The 17415-nt window shown below is 36.9% G+C and overlaps 2 protein-coding genes across 2 annotated transcripts; both read right to left on the bottom strand.

Moving 5' to 3' along the window:
* Positions 1-497: 497 nt before the first annotated feature.
* On the bottom strand, positions 498-6830 carry LOC148913336 (uncharacterized). Its single transcript, XM_089026004.1, has 3 exons — positions 6719-6830; positions 3281-3358; positions 498-1725 (listed from the first exon to the last, which is right to left on the bottom strand). The coding sequence occupies exons 2-3, from the start codon at positions 3336-3338 to the stop codon at positions 1367-1369; spliced, it is 417 nt and encodes a 138-aa protein (XP_088882130.1). The 5' UTR covers positions 3339-3358; positions 6719-6830; the 3' UTR covers positions 498-1366.
* Positions 6831-8088: 1258 nt separating this feature from the next.
* On the bottom strand, positions 8089-17110 carry LOC116304125 (uncharacterized). The gene is made up of 6 exons (XM_089027447.1): positions 16335-17110; positions 12256-12349; positions 11414-11468; positions 10667-10799; positions 9602-9880; positions 8089-9101 (listed from the first exon to the last, which is right to left on the bottom strand). Exons 1-6 carry the CDS (start codon positions 16626-16628, stop codon positions 8868-8870), a joined length of 1089 nt encoding a protein of 362 aa, XP_088883573.1. The 5' UTR covers positions 16629-17110; the 3' UTR covers positions 8089-8867.
* Between the last annotated feature and the right edge of the window lie 305 nt (positions 17111-17415).

Below are 17415 nucleotides of genomic sequence, written 5' to 3'. Positions count from 1 at the left end.
GATTGCCTTTCGGTCCAGTCGCGTAGGCTTGGGTTGTTCGGCAACAACGTATTTTTGAATATACCCGAGTTTCGAGTTCCAAATGACCGCTGTGTTCCTTGATTACAGACTCATTTCCTCAGGGTTAGCCTCGAATCAGTGTCTATATTTTCACAAATACCAACGTACAATATAAACACTTTGAAACTCGACATACCTTGACTGGAACACGTGAATGTTCTTTTCGAGGCTAATTCTGAGTAAATGACTCTGTAATCAAGGAACACAGCGGTCATTTGGAACTCAAAAATGGTCTATTGACTGTATCATGGCGGCTACGTCTTTTGTCCTTTTATTATCATGGAAAGAGATGCACACAGCCAATAAGTGGTGCAAAGCCTCTATACTGAAAGTAGAGTGCAAATAATATACACGTGACATAGATACACCTACTTGCAAGAAGGTTGTCATATAGTGCTAACAATATAATCGTGGAATTTTAGTAACACGAAATTTCACAATTTCATGCCAATTCTATCGTTTTCCATTGTTTAATTAGCACTATTTTGTACTATTTAGTAATTAGTGTTTCACGGATTAATTGTTTGCACTATACAAGAATAGAATGTTAGTAATTTAGTGAGAAAGGAATACCTTAAAAGACAAAAGAAAAAGTTTCAGCTTCAGTGATTTTCTTTTGTTTTTTAATATAATTCCTATCCCAATAAAAAACTAATGTTCTATTTTCGTATGTCAACGTTCTTGCAAGTAGGTGTAGCTAGCTAACTAATTACTAACCTTTGGTTGCCTAAGTCTAATTAGTTAAAATAGGCGAGCCCTGACGGGTAAACTAGTGCACGTGTGCTACTCAAGGGTGCACATTTTTGAAATATTTTTAAACAAACTTCCAAAAACTGAAACAATCTTTTGTTGTACATGCCTCTCCTTTGTATAATTTGACATGTTCGCATTTTATATATATATATTTTTTGCGTATTGAGTTGTCACTCTAGTAAACGCCTGTGCACTTGTCATGCCTCACTGAATCCCTATGTTTTGTCTTATTATAAAGAGATATAACTAGCTAAAAACTAGTGTGAGCTGCGTCGGTGTTTCTAATGAAACAGTAATGATGAAAAGGTAAATTATACACCGTGAAAAGATGAAAAAACTTACTGACGTTTCGGACGCTAGTCCTTCGTCGGAGTAAAAGAGCCCTCTTTTACTCCGACGAAGGACTAGCGTCCGAAACGTCAGTAAGTTTTTTCATCTTTTCACGGTGTATAATTTACCTTTTCATCATTACTTATTATAGAGCGCTAACTATCTCTTATTTCATACTAACTATTTCACCGATATATTATTTGCACTCTATTGCAGGTGAACTTTAATTGACAAATACCAACACTAGCACGACCATTAAAGCACTTGGCAATCCACGCACTGTCAGCTGACCACTAGAACTGCCGACGACGTCACGATTACACAAGTCGTCTTTGCAACAGGCTATCGAGCATTTAATTCTCCCATACAGTCCTATAATAGTGTCCCTACAGTGATTGGGTTCACAGACCTTGGCGGGAACACAGTCGCGAGTAAAATAAGAAATGTTATCACTGCTTGTACTCGTGTAGGTGTTGCAAAACGTTTGGTCCTTTTCGCATTCTTTTACTGTACCGTTGCATTTTAGATCTGGTGATGGTGATGGTTCATTGACTGTGCAGAAATAACACTGCAGTGTTTGTCCTGGGGAGAGAGAAACGCTAGCATAAACGAACTATAGACCTTTTCGGATATAGTAAACATGGTGCATTGTGGTCTAGCATGAGTCTAGCAGTGCATGTCCTGGGAAAAGACAAACTATAGACCTTTTCTGATATAGTAAACATGGTGCATTGTGGTCTAGCATGAGTCTAGCAGTGCATGTCCTGGGGAAAGACAAACTATAGATCATATCTGATAAAGCAAACATGGTGCATTGTCGTCTAGCATGAGTCTAGCAGTGCATGTCCTGGGGAAAGACAAACTATAGATCATATCTGATAAAGTAAACATGGTGCATTGTGGTCTAGCATGAGTCTAGCAGTGCATGTCCTGGGGAAAGACAAACTATAGATCATATCTGATAAAGCAAACATGGTGCATTGTGGTCTAGCATGAGTCTAGCAGTGCATGTCCTGGGGAAAGACAAACTATAGATCATATCTGATAAAGAAAACATGGTGCATTGTGGTCTAGCATGAGTCTTGCAGTGCATGTCCTGGGGAAAGACAAACTATAGACCTTATCTGATAAAGCAAACATGGTGCATTGTGGTCTAGCATGAGTCTAGCGGTGCATGTCCTGGGGAAAGACAAACTATAGACCTTATCTGATAAAGCAAACATGGTGCATTGTGGTCTATCATGGGGAAAGACAAACACTTGCATAATTGAACTATACAGCTTTTCTAGGTTGATACATTGTGGTCTAGTTTGGGCACAAACACTAGATAAAGCATCAAATCCCCTCCATAGGCCTTTTCTATGATAGCAAACATGGTGCATTGTGGTCTAGCCTGGGGAAAGACCAACGCTAGTTTAAACTACAGGCCTTTTCTGAGATAGCAAACATGGTTTGATTCCCAGGATCTCCTCATCTTCAGCTTTGAAATACTCCTAAAACAGAGCACTAGCTGATGGAGAGAGGATTGGATAGCAACTACAAGCTACACACATGTGGATCCAGAGAAAAAAATTAATAATAATAATAATATACATTTTTAATGCACTTATTTGAAAAAACTACTCTAAGTGCAAAAATAAAGAGTTTGTAAAGATTGAGAAATATAAGATACATAGTTACAAGTTAAATGCAGTCTGATTTAGATAAGTTTTCAATTTAGACTTGAACAACGAAAAAGATGATTCAGTATGTATAGCAGGAGGAAGAGAGTTCCACAGTTCAGGGGCACACACAGAGAACGCACGATGGCCATAAGATTTTAGATGATACTTTTCACAATTGAGCAGTAAAAAATACTAAAAATATAACTTAGGTGGCTTGAGCAAATTTTGCAAATGACACTACAGAACTTGGAAAAGATATAGAAAAAATATGCTTTCTATTCCACTTACCTATAATGACTTAAATTATAGTTAGTTGCTTTACTAAAATGTGACAACCACTACTAAGGGGGTGGGGAGTCATAAAAAAGATAGTTACTTCGGGGGGAGGGGGGGGTTGGGTGGTCAGGTGTTGCAACAAAAACCACCCACCTCTTCTTCCACCCAGGCAAAAAATAATGGCCTCAAGAACTTACCATTTTGAATATAACAGGATAATAATAACACTACAAGCTGAAAGTAGTAGAGATTCATGGTTGACCAGCAACAGAGAGCTAAAAAACAGACAAGAAGCAAGATGTGAGTTAATGTTCATTAGAATATTCAAAAAATGGTATTACAAATATGGCATAATAATACATAATAAGACACAGGGCATCCCGGGGGGGGGGGGGGGGGGGGGGGGGAGAGAACCCATTGACAGATTAGGGTAGAGATGTGCCACTGAGCCCTCTGAACCCTGTTCTGTCCCAGAGTAAAATAGCTGAAATTCATACCCTGTTCCAGAGCAAGATCACTGAAAACCATACCTTTTCCGGTAGTTCGAAAATAGATAGCCTCAGTTTTAGAGAGGAGAGAGCGTGATTTCTTATACCCTGTTGCAGAGCAAAGCGTGATTTTATATACCCTGTTCCAGGTTATAATACCCTGCAAGCAGAGGATTTTTTTGAAACCCTCTTCCATCTCCCAACTGTCAGGAGATAGGAGAGGTTTCAAAAAAAAACTTCTGCTCTCAGCAGGGTAAGAGTAAAATCGCTGAAAACCATACACTGTTTGGCAGCACATACCCATATAACAAATATAGGGGAGTACCCCCCTCCCCCGGGCAGGGCATCCAGTAATCTAAGAGCATTGTTTGAAATTAGACATCCATAGGACGCTTGCATGTTGCCATCATTTGATTCCCACTACCATAACCCTTTGCAAATTTTCTTTCTTATCTAATAATTAAATTTATATTCCCTCATAGAATAGTAATAAAATTGCTGCTAATTAACTGAAGGAAAGAAAGTGTGCAAGTTAGTCTGGTAGTAGAGCTCTGATCTCTACTTCCAAATATTCCAAATCTTAATATAAAATAACTGTTATGAATGTCGCATTCTGATTGGTTTGGAGCATGTGTTTTATGAGAGCACATTGCACATGTGCGCACTTTCCGTTGCGTCATTCCTATCTATTATTGTAATTTGTATTTTATAAAAGAAGTAAAAAACTTGCTTGCTGTGCTGTGTGCAGTCATAAAGCACTTGGGGATTGGCAAAACACTCGAGAAGTGTTCAGAAGCACTCCGCTATGTGTCATGCTTCTCATAACACTTTTCTCCTGTTCTGCCAACCCCTGCATGCTTTATGACAGCACACAGTATGTGCACGTGTTTTATATTTCTTCAGAATATAAAATTGTAATTCAGAAAAAGAGCAAATATTATTGATGTTTCAGGGTTGCCTGTTTTCAATATTCTGGGAAATCGATATAGATGTGGGCTGCCAAAGAAATTTGTCAATGAAATTCCACCCCCACCCCCCCCCCCCCCTGCTGGTGTCAGCCAAAAATAATCATGCCTGTGTTCGTAGAATATCAAAAACCGCAGAAACTCCATTTTCAAGAAAGGAAAATGAATGGTAGTAATAATAATATTATAATATTTATTTATAAAGCGCAATACAAATCTGTTCTACGCGCTAGTAAAAAGGATTATTACAAACGACATAGACAATGAAAAAATAAAAACTATTTACAAAGAATATGCTTATTTGAAGAGATAAGTTTTAAGTTCAGTTTTGAATTAGGCCAGACTGGTGACTCTGAAATGTTGGAATTTACCAGTTTCAATTATTTTGATTGGAGAATTTTCTATAATTAAAAAGGATCCAATCTTATTAGGGACAGGTATAAGTAATAATCAGAAAGTATTTAAAAGCCTGGGTGGGGGAGAGTAAAAACAGGGGTCGGGTCAAACAATGTTGAACTTCTTAGGGGACAGACCATTAGATAGTTTATTTAGGGGGGGGAGGGGGGTTGCGTGAATCCCAAAAAAAATTTGAGCAAGCACTTAATCCCCCCCAAAAATATCGTGCAACCTCTTCTGCTAGAAAAAGAAAAACTGTATGGAAAAAAATAATGTGTAAGGGTTGAGCCAAAAAAATAAAAGAAATATCATTTCCTTCATGGAAATGTAAAGTTCCGTCATTTAGACCGCATTTATACTGGGCCAGCAAAAAGAGAGCTCCTTTAAACCTACTCCATTTACATTTTGACCAGTCCCTTAAAGGACAAATAGGTGTACCCACCCTCAGCTCCCTCCCCCATAGAAAAGGAAACCACAGGGAGACCAAGCACTAAAACAGATTTAATTACACTAAACTAAGAGTTTTCAACATAGTCAGGAATAAATTAATGTTATTTTTGTGAAATTTTAGATCATATATAATAAACTAATACTTTACTTATATCAATATTAGATTTCGTGGTTAAATTTAGCTTTCAAAAATGATATTATTTTCACGCCATTGAATGACCTTCTCAGCCAAACACGCAAAAATATATTGGCACCTAGCTGATTATTCTGAATATTTAGCGGGAGTATAATCCTAGTTAAGAAAAGTTAATTTTTAACTTTTCTATCTGTTACTTCCAACCTGTTTGTTTTAAATGAGTACGAAACAAAAGAAAAGAGTTTTTTTTGTGGCTTTTGTAAATTATTCCTAAATGTAAGAATGATTATTACTGCAATTTGAAATCTCGTTTTACAGCTGAAAAAAAAATCGCTTGAAAAGGCAAAATCTTATTAAAATATTTTATAGCTTTTTTTCCTTTAATTTTCTTGAAGACATTATACGATAGATATCTGTCATAGCATTGTATTCTGAGGATATAAATAAATAAATGCGACTCACCCTGCGAGGGAATACAAAAATAAGAAAATTTTTATTCAAGTGGAATGAAGCCTATCAATTTACGTACGTACTGTAAGCAGCATTTTTGACTGGTGTTTTCAAGCTCCCTTAGCCACTGACACGTAAAAATGGTAGAATAAACTAAAAATGATTACTCAAAAACGCTGATGTAGTTAAAAATTCGAGAGAAGAATCTTTGTTTTCGTTTGGGAGATACTCAAGGAGACGGTAGTATTAGCATAAATTGTTTTTTCGGGTCGAGATGAGAGCATGATCTAAGATATATTCAACATACTTGGTTTCTTCCACAATTTTCATTAAAAATTGTTTAGGAAATTATTTCAAAGATATAAAAAAAAACACCTCAAGATTGAAGGATAAAAAAAGCATCAAAATATGATCAAGAATATTAAGAAGCAGGCTTGTAGACGAATATTATAATCTACAAAACTTAGTATTGTGACTTGGGCAAATTACTTTTCTCTACTGGATGTCTGGGTCCAATTTATAAGTCTAAACCTTAGAAATTTGGCTTAAATTGGCCCTAATAAATCGAAGATTTTCAAGAAATCATTCTCTTTCCACGCACTGTAAAACATCTAAGTATGTAAGACTAGGCTATACCTCCACTCGCAGTCACAATGTACTGACCACCTAAAATTCTGCCGGACGTCTTCAAACTTTCGACTCTAATTCTTCGCAAAACAGTTAGTAAATTTAGTTTTTTTAGCTTCTTACCTTGGTTCTTGTGCAATAGAAATAGCAAATGCAAAAGATAACAGATTAGACGATCGATAACTCGAAGGCTATAAAAGACTCCTTTACCAACACGTTGATGGCTTTAGTGAGGTTAATGTCACGCCACGGACATAACATTTGTCACGGTAGTGCGGGGCGTGACCGCCTCAGGGTGTTTTTATCGATCGAGACATAACATTTGGAAATAAATAAGTATGTATGTGCCTTTTCTTCGAATTAGTGCATGAGTGGTTTAAAATCTAATATCAACCAAAATTGGAGCTCATTAAAACTAGGTCCATTTTAGATCGATTTAGTTTGAATAGATCCGAGATCGATCCGAGTTTTCGACAACGTCTGCCCCACGATGGTACAGCACTCGATGTCTGGAAGTATGGTCCTTTTCCATGAATGAAAAAGTAAAAATCCCAAAACCATGTTTACATATTAGAAAATAAACTTTGAAATAGATCTAATTTTAATACTAAGACGCACATTATATTTAGTTTTACTAAATGCATTCCACTTGGAAAGGAATAATTATGCGTTCAAAGCCATCAGTTTCACAATCAAGATTTTTGAGTTTGCTGGTCATAGCAAGGGGTTAATGATCTATGGTCTAGGAGCCGACTAACCTATCCCTTAGGGTTCGGCCGAGCTTCCTGATCAGTCACCGGATAGCGGTGTCGGGGTCGAAATCTCCGGCGTAGCCGTAAATGCTTTGCGCTGCCATACTGCGCTTCAGCTCTAGGTCTGGAGGTATGGTCCTTTTTATAGATTAAGTAAAATTCCCAAAATCTTGTTTCCATTGCTAAAACTAACCCACAACCATGTTATTTTAAAATAATATAATAATTTCGTATATTCAGTTGAATGCGTTAGATTTCTTCATAATTCTGGCATTTTTAAAATCAATATCTTCTTGTTTGGAAACTAGATGTCAAAGTTTTTGCGCTTCGCGCATGCTCAGTAAGTACGGGTCCTCATAGTCAGCACTCGTTTCTAGAATAAAGCGTCAATGATTGATGCCTTAAAAATATTATTAAGAAATTTTTTTCAGACTAGTTATTTTATATCCTTTAATACAATTAATAGCTATAACTGGATCACTGTTCCCTTATAACTTGAATAATAACGTTGAAGCCCCATGTAAGGGAATCCGGAATCCACGAAATTTTAAGGCTTTGGAATCCATTATCCAGCACTTGGAATCCGGAATCCAGTTTATAATGGAATCCGTAATCCGCTACTTTGAAATTCAAAGTATACACTCAAATGCTATCGCCTCGACCTAGACTGAACAGATGTAGCCCATCCCCCACCCCACTGTGTAATATCTCTACCAAGAATATCTGTCATGAGATGCTGATTCAATTGATAGACGATTCTACTTATACTGGCAAGTATATATCAAATATAATCGTCAGAGAAAATATCTGAAAATTAACGATATGGAATCCTGGAAACCGCAATGCAAAAATCCATTTATTGAGACCAGGATTTCTTGGACTTCCGGTATAACAGCGCACGCGTGACTTGCCAAAAATTAAGAATTTTTTTTTCACCGATTTTTGATTTGTACTATGATTTGTACTTTGATTTTGACTTCGATTTAATTTTTACTTTGCTTATTTTGACCTTTTATATCTCACTTTCTGAAAATTGCGCATGCGCTAAATAATGGATTATGCCAGAGCCCAATCTCGTAGCCAGAGCCTGCGTTTTTTCTGGCCTGCGGCGAAGAACGAGGGCTCTGGCATAATCCATTTCTTGATACCAGGATTTCTTGGACTTCCGGTATAAGAGTGCAAGCGTTCAAAGACTTGCCAAAAATTAAAAACATATGATCCCGATTTCTAATTTTTATTTTGATGGTAAATAAACACAGGACTCTGTTTTAAAGCAGTTTTAAAGCATGTTTTTCATTGATTATATTTCACTTCCGGAAAATTGCGCATGCGCCAAAAATGGATTACTCTCCATCCAATCAAATACCCGGCATAAACACACGGTCACGCCAAGATCACGGCACTGTCAGACCAATCACATGGCGCGAGAAAAAACATCAGCCAATATCATGGTCAGCGCAAGGCACGCATACGGCGCTGAGCTTGTCACAGTCATACGAAAACTACTCTATTGCATTGAGTCACTGTACAAGCACATAGCCAAAAGCTTTTATTGATATACTTTTATTCCCATCTTCATTTCCACATGAGTTGCTGTCTTTCATGCCGTAATGGTCTCCCGACGTGCCGTACCCTATACGAGATCTCGATGGAAAACTGCAGTCCTTTTGAAAGCCAATGATTCCTATACGGGCCCTCGCAGCCCGTGGGTATCTTTTTGTGTCAACGTTGAAGCCCTCGAGAATGCAATCAGTCTTGGAGAAGAATGTGAAAACAACATAGATTAGGTGTATTTCAATTTCTTTCTAACGGTTCCTTTCTTCCTTCCTTCCTCTCTTGCTTCCTTCCTTCCTTCCTTCCTCTCTTGCTTCCTTCCTTCCTTGCTTCCTTCTTTGCTTGCTTGCTTGCTTCCTTCCTCTCTTGCTTCCTTCCTCTCTTGCTTCCTTCCTTGCTTCCTTCCTTGCTTGCTTGCTTGCTTCCTTGCTTGCTTCCTTCCTTCCTTCCTTCCGTCCGTACTTCCTTCCTTCCTCCCTTTTCCTATTCCGTAATGCTTTTCCGTTTCAGACCACGTGTCATTCCCTTCAGAATAAGATTCTTTGTTTTACTCGCATCCATAATAAACTGAGCGTCTTCTCATGCGCAACCGTTAAACAAAAACAAAGGAATAATACTACTTTGAGGATGGAAACGTGGTCTGAAGTGGCAAAACGAGCCGAGGAGGTCTAATTATTCAGAATATACAAATGATAATTACCTCGAGAGAACTGTTAGCCAAAAGAGACATCCAACTACTCTTAGGCAGATTTGCTTCTCTTAAGTTTCCATCCTTTATGACGTCGTACAAGGACTTTCCTGATTGGTTAATGCTGATCCAGCTGGTATGTGCGCCCTCCTTCATACCGAGGCAGAGTTTCGTCACCGGTGTCAGCCAATAGGATGGTAGCTTTGTTTCTTGTTCTGAGAGGTCTACGCCATTTTCTGGTCGGAAAGTATCTTTGTTGGTCCATAATGAAGAGTTGTAAGCGAAAGTACTCTGTGTCGTTAAGAAGTGAAAATTTTTAATGTGTTGGCCGAATAAATACTTATTTATTAATTGATTAATCATATCCTTTTCGTAATCACTACCAAATCCTGCAATCTGATTGGTTCAAAGAAGTGCGATTAATTCCAAAATTGCATCCTTAGGAGCTCTTAATCGCATCCTTAAAAATATTTTTTAAACAATAAAATAAAGCAAAATAAAATAAATAAATAAATAAATGTTTTTAGATGTATATTTTTTTTGTTCGCATTTAGTTCTCCTACTACATTAAATTGATTATTCTGCACTCTTTATTGTGTCTTTTTCTTGTGAATGATTACAAAAAGGATATGATTAAGTGGTAACTGAACTTCGTGTCGTGCAATTTTGGTCTGAAATCAAACTTGCACTTCGCCAGAAATTTCGACCATTTGATGTCTATACATTTTTGAAAATGTCCCTTTTTATCAATAAAATTAACAAAAACATTTCGATTCACATACATTCTTTTGTAAAATTTGACGGTCGGTAACACATAAATATTGAGATGTGCCAGGCGTTCCGCGCGGGTGATGTCCGAAATTTCTGGCGATGAATTACAAATTGCATTTTGTAATCGCGCGTTTGATTTCAGACCAAATTGCACTCCACTCAGTTCAATTACCATCATTAATTTATTTAACTTCTATTTCATTAATGAATTAATAATTTAACGAATTAATAAATTAATTCACTCATTCATTCATTCATTCAGTTTAGCCTTCTTATTCTGTTCATTCATTTGCCCATTCGCCTTACCTCTGAGCCCTTCATTTTCATGACCAGCGTCCATCCCCCACCTCCACATCCAGGAGTTTCGTCCATTTTGCAATACGAACGAAATTTGCCAAGAGTAGCGTCTCCTCGAAGATCATAAACTCCATTCTTTTGTCTGCAGGTGATAAAAACAAGCATTAGTTGGTTACCACTCTTTCCTGTACACCGAGGCAGTTGTGTTTTTTTATTAACTTAGCTTCGTAGCGTCTGTTATGTTAACCTCAAGTGCATTTCAAATCGAAAACGTCATGTCAATATTGTGTACGTGTCACGTGGACAAGTTTTTTAAACAACGTGACCAAAGTACTGTCACGTTTTTATCACGTGTTGTAAAAAAACTTGTCTATGTGGTATAACATTGGCATCACGTGGCGGTTGGTTGTACAAATTAGGAGGCAGCATGGTCGTGTGGTCATAGCGTCGGTCTCGCAATCCGGTGGTGCCGGGTTCGAGTCCCGCTGTGGCCACTAGCTGAGACTGTATTTGTCCTGATCACTGATTCGTTCAGATTCAGTTTCTTGACCATGCTTGTAAATAGCTAACTGGTTTGTCTCCTTGCCAGTTGGGATTCTTAAAACACTTTATCTTTCTTTGATTATTTCTTCATTTCAATATACTTTCAGTGTCCCCAATTAGTTGTATAAACTAAATTCATCGAGACTTAAATAAAGTTATTTATTTATTTTAATTTCAAAAAGCTTTATATTCTTTTTTTTATAGATATCCTACCGATAGTTTTGATATATATATTTACAAGATACTGGCAGATACTTGTTGTTAACGTCTGGAAATTAAGATAAATGTTCAAGATTAATATCTTTTAAAGACAATACAATTCATGGTTCCGACTCCCCTTCGTTACCGTTACCGTTATGTCCAACAAACTAAACGTAGCTAGAACTCATATACAAATTTAAACCTCTGATCGCAGAAAATATATTATGTATAACATAACTAGATTATTACGCGCGCTCTGATTGGCCAAAAACCAATGAACTATTTCCCCATGGTGCACGCTCGCGCACGCTGATCTCAACGGACGCTCGCCTTTTTTCTCTAAATTTTCCAACCCGATGGCTTCAATAGCGCGCGCACGAGTGAGGGATAGGTGATATAACGCGCGCTCTGACTGGCTGAAATGCCTATAAACTATTTGCCCATGGGTCGCTTTTATGTGATTTACTGATAAATGAACCAGTCATAATTTAAGTCGGAGAGAGAAAGAGAGAGAGGGGCGGGGGTAGGGGGGGGGGGGGGGGGGGGGGGAAGATGGTACATCGATCACCTGTATCTTTGTTTTGTTTTGCCCACTCGCAAGATGGCCGCCATAACGTCGAAGTAATCCATTGAGTCTAATCTCATCTGACTTACATGAGAGAGAACTCAGTTTCCCAGTGGAAAGAGAATCCATTACTGTTATTCTGTTATGATCCAAAAACACAGGAATCCCAGCAACAGTATTGCCACAGAAAGTTGAAATGTAAACTGTATCCGGTTTCTTAAAATAGGGGATTTACATAGCGCGCGCGTTATTAGAAGTTTCCTTCTCTCATTTATGATTATCTATATACCTGGATTTGGGGTACAAGCGCTTTCAGAAGCACATTTGCAGTCACACTGGTTCTCGACTATTCGTTTTGGCGGGAGAATATCTTTGAAGATCGGCTGAAATGAAAGAATAGAAACCCTTCAGTTGTAGTGGTATAACAGTTCAAGAATGAACACTGCTGTTTCATTAAAGGTTGGTGTAAATGAATTTGGTTATTAGTTGTTTTATTCCAAGCTTGAAATGTTCTTTTTCTTTTCTTTTTTCTTTTCTTCTTCTTCTTCTTCTTTTTTTTGGTATGAAAAGAATTTCAGAACACAAGAAAATATGCTACGAAAAGTGTGAAGAAGCGCTTGGGAAAATTTCATATGGTTGTGACCGTTTCGCTGACTGCATTTATATAATGATGCCGTCATGCATTTTGGGCTTGGTATGCAACATGCAACAAATATTTGACCAACCTTTTTTAACAACAGGTATATGATACAGGTTTCTAATTTGGCTCATTTTACACACTCACTTTTATAATTTCCTTTCCTCTCCTCTCTCCTATTTCCTCTCTCTCCTCACCTCACCTCTCCTCTCCTCACCTAACCTCACCTCACCTCACCTCACCTCACCTCACCTCACCTCACCTCACCTCTCCTCTCCTCTCCTCTCCTCTCCTCTCCTCTCTTCTCTTCTCTTCTCTTCTCTTCTCTTCTCCCCTCGTCTCCCCTCGTCTCCCCTCGTCTCGTCTCCTCTCAAGAAAAGCATTGAGATTTATTTTTAAACCTATATTTAGGCAGTGATTTGATAAGTAATCTAATCCAAATTGCTCCTTAAAAAGCTCAAAGCTGAAGGCGCGTGTTTGTCATTGATTAATGAGTCTTGTTAATGGATTTTAATGACATTGATTAGTCGGTCTAGGGTCTTTTAGTAGATGTAATAAGAAACTTTTAACTGGTAACCTAAATTGAAAAATTAAGCGAGTGATCGAGTGTTGTCGAAATTAGTTCTTTCATTTATGCTATGTGCAGTTTGCGCAAACAAGCTTTTTCTTATTCATTTCTCTTTCTCTTTCTGTACACTTGGCTTTCATGAAAAATATTTTTCAATAATGATTTATAGGATTTGTTTTTCCGAGTCTAAATATAATTTATTTATTCATTCGTTTTCTCTCTCTTTGCTTTTCTTCTTTTCTTTCTTGCTTCCTTTCTTCCTTCCTTTTATTCTTTCTTTCTTTGTTCCTTCCTCTATTTCTTTCTTTCTTTGTTCCTTCCTTTTTTCCCCTTCTTTCTTTCTTTTTTTCTCCTTATCTTTCTTTCTTGTCTGGTGTTTTTTCTTTTTCTCACTCTTAATCTCTGCATCTCTCAACTTTCTCCTTTTTTTCTTTTTTCATGCTTTCTTTCTTTCTTTCTTTTCTCTCTCTTATTCTAAAACAAAAAAAAAACACAAAAAAAACACACACAAAAAAAAAACAAAAAACAACAACAACAACAACAAAAACATACCGTGAAAATAATTTTTGTGCCCCGCACTGAAACAATAATCATTTGAAAGCATCACTACGTACCCACAGCCGATCACCATTTCAGAATCACGTATACAGATCAGGATCTCAAAATGTTATTTGGTATCTAAGCAACCACACTTTACCATGGTTACAATTGATCAATTAGCAAGTGAACGTGCCGATTAGTCTCATTGATTTTAAAAGTTCTTATACGAGATGTTTATAAAATTTTAATGGACGTCATTAAGATGTGCATTAAAGGAGATTTATTTTTTATCATGAGAAGATATTTTTAACGAGCAAGCTTAACTATACTTAGACGTGATTGAAATGGGTATTTGAGTACAGGAAATTGCGATGTTGAGGTTTAATAAATTATGTTTTTGATTGCAGGGATTAATTTAAAGTGCTTATAAGCCTTTACACAATATTTTCAGAACTAATTCTTTAAATAGTGAATAGTTAATTGTAAAAATAATTCGTCATTTGAATGTCGGGTCTTTCAGATACGAAGGTTTTTATTCCCGATATGTTAATGACTATGACGTAACATAAGGGATCATTTAATTTACAACACTGCACTCGTTCTGGAATACAGTAATTTAAAAGCTTCACCCTTTTACTCATGACTCACGTAAAGGTTCTTACAAATTTGTTTTCAAAAAATGTCCAGCGTTCAATATTAAAAGTTGCCACAAAATAACTCAAATCCCTTATGTTACGTTATAGTCATTAGCATATTGGAAATATAAACCTTCGTATCTCAAAGACCCGACATTCAAATGACGAGTTATTTTCACAATTAACTATTCACTATCTAAAGAATCAATTCTGAAAATATTGTGTCATGATTATTTCTTTCTCATTTTTTTCCTTGTTCATTTTTCATTTATTCCCCCCTCCCCAACTATCTATTCATTAGTTTATCCGTACGTTTATTATCTCTATATTCATTCCATCCATTCGTACGTCCGTGCATACCAGCTTTTTTCCATAAATAGTCGTTCCATATTAATCTATCCATTCATCATCCATCCATCCGCCTACCCAACCATACATCCATTCGTCCATCCATCCATCCATTCGTCCATCCATCCATCCATCCATCCATCCACCTGCCTACCCAAACATCTATCCATTCGTCCATGCATCCATCCATCCACCTACCCAACCATCCATCCATCCATCCATCCATCCATCCATCCATCCATCCATCCACCTACCCAACCATCTATCCATCCATCCATCCATCCATACATCCATCCATCCATCCACCTGCCTACCCAAACATCTATCCATTCGTCCATCCATCCATCCATCCATCCATCCATCCATCCATCCATCCATCCATCCATCCATCCATCCATCCATCCATCCATCCATCCATCCATCCATTCGTCCATCCATCCATCCATCCATCCATCCATCATCCATTCACGTCTCATCCATCCTTTTTTTTCTCAACTCTTCTTATATTGACTCCAGCTTTTCGTAGCCAAATACAAAGTCCTCCAAGTATTATCATCACCATCAAAGTGAATATAATCTCAAATTCAGCCTTTTTATTCAGCTTACTTAACCTGCAGACATACGTTCCTATTCAAAGCTTCGCAGTTTAACGCCACATTGATATATTCCGCTCGACTATCTCCGTCTTATAGACTAATACATAGATCTCACTAGGGGGGCTTTGTTATAGATCCATTATCCATCATATTTTCCAAAACATCCGAATATAGGTGTTTTAATAATTGAGAGGTTTTTTCTTTTCCTATACCGTCATTACTAGGCATTGAGTTTTTATTTTCTGTTTATTTCCTGTAAAATATCTACCAAAATAGCCGAGAAAGTTCAAACTCAACCCCAGTACATGTAATTCTGTTTATTTGCTGTAAAATATATCCTAAAAATCGCCGAGAAAGTTCAAACTCAACCCCAGTAATTGTATAATTTTAAAATGAAATATTATAACTATGTCTCTGAGATAAGAATGTTTTCTTATCTGATCGGATTTTATAAGATTTCCTGCGAAAGACTAACGCATGATCTACGTGTTGATGTGAACGTACATCATGCATGCGATAAATTTGATCTTATTTATAGTTTAAAATTAGGATAATTAACCAAAATGTTTTTAAAAACATCCTATTTTTTAGACGTAGTTAGAAATATAGGTTCAGTTCGGCCCAAACGTAGCTACCCTATAAGTTCAGGCAAAGAAATATAACGTATTTGTACAATATTCCCGCGCCAATAAATTTAAACTTGTTATATTTATAGTTAAAATTAAGACAATTATACAAATTGATTTAAACATTCTATTTTGCTTAGAGTTGCTCGAGTTAGACTTGGTAAAAAGCCTAGGTTACTTGAAATGCAAAAATCTACACTTATGAAATGAAAAAAAAAATATTAGGGAGGGGAAAAAATATAAATTTAACCTTTTTTTTGTCGATTCACAAAATATATTTCGCTTCAAAAAGCAAAAAAAAAAAAGTGTTAAATTACAAACTGCAACAATAATTATACTTTAATTTCTTCGAATTCCCAAATTTATACTATGATATATTTAAAATAAACGATACGACGAAATATATAAAATAACCTACCCTGATCTGGTGAAATATAAAGTTTTTGCCTTCCGTAAGTTGGTCTTCTGCTCTGAAATCTTCGCGTAAGCCATGGTCGTTAAGCTCGCAACTTCCAGATTTAAGATGAAAGTTGTAAGATACGCAACTCGGAACGTTCTCGCAGGATAAGCTACACTTAAGCCAATCGTTTGGGTAATTCACGGCAAAGACATGACCTGTTAGGTATCTATCTTTAGAAGTTACGGAAATTTCTCTGGATTGACCAAACTGGATGACAAGAACCAGAAAAAAATGAAAATATGCGGAAGCCATTTTGGTGTCAGAAGTGGGGCGTACTAAGGTTCGGTGTGTTTTTTAGCTTTATATTCCAAGCAGTTCTTGATAATCAATCAAAAGCCAAATTGAATAAGTATTACTTTGATGCATTTATGGACTTATCGGCATCAGAATCTTGCTTGGCAGGGCTTTTTGCGGTCTTTTCAACGAAATTTAAGCACTTCGAATTAGTTTTCCGGTCGGAATGAATCTGAGGTGTCTAAATATACATCGCGGGTTTCAATTCGCTCTAAATTCATTCACGAAAACGATGCGAAAACTACCAGCTGAGAGATTTCCAATCTCGAGCAATTCAAAAGCGCAGCAACTCAAACAATCCGAGATTCACAACAATCACGAGATCATAATCAATTGCCCAGCTTCGATGCCGGCTCAGGAAAAGATAAATCTATCGCGTCCATTAGTGAAAACACTGCATGATCTACAAATAGATATCCTTAAATTTACGTTATATTCCTTGCGATTTATTCGTGATTCGTTGATTATTTACTCAAGGGAGTTTGCAATATTGTCTGCACAAAGTCTCAGGTGATTTTCACTCAATATTATATTTAATCAGCTGCCTCTCTGACTTCTCCGGGTGTCGCCTTTCGTCAACCTGAATTGTCATTTAATTTCATTACTTTTCCATTCGAGAGACTGACTCGATCGCATTTTTTGGACGTCAAGTCGCAATGAAAATAATGAAAACTTAAGAAACAAATTCTAATTAGTCTCTATGTCAGCAGGTGCCAAATTTTTTTTCTATAAGAATAGCAAAAAG

This window comes from Actinia tenebrosa, unplaced genomic scaffold (assembly GCF_029948245.1).
Source record: "Actinia tenebrosa isolate PJP-AT-01 unplaced genomic scaffold, QUT_ActTen_1.0 PGA_scaffold0__85_contigs__length_37466705, whole genome shotgun sequence".
Lineage (NCBI taxonomy): Eukaryota > Metazoa > Cnidaria > Anthozoa > Actiniaria > Actiniidae > Actinia > Actinia tenebrosa.
The sequence above is the reverse complement of the archived record's forward strand: the minus strand, read 5'-3'. Positions and strand labels throughout refer to the sequence as shown.

Excerpts from the sequence above, each read along its gene's own strand:
- LOC116304125 (XM_089027447.1), bottom strand. The coding sequence starts at position 16,628 with ATGGCTTCCGCATATTTTCATTTTTTTCTGGTTCTTGTCATCCAGTTT. Across the intron at positions 11,469-12,255 it reads CGCTTGTACCCCAAATCCAG|ACGTTAACAACAAGTATCTG; the intron begins GTATATAGATAA and ends CTTAATTTCCAG. Across the intron at positions 9,881-10,666 it reads TGAAAATGAAGGGCTCAGAG|AGTACTTTCGCTTACAACTC; the intron begins GTAAGGCGAATG and ends TTAACGACACAG.
- LOC148913336 (XM_089026004.1), bottom strand. The coding sequence starts at position 3,338 with ATGAATCTCTACTACTTTCAGCTTGTAGTGTTATTATTATCCTGTTAT. Across the intron at positions 1,726-3,280 it reads ATCCTGTTATATTCAAAATG|GACAAACACTGCAGTGTTAT; the intron begins GTAAGTTCTTGA and ends CTCTCTCCCCAG.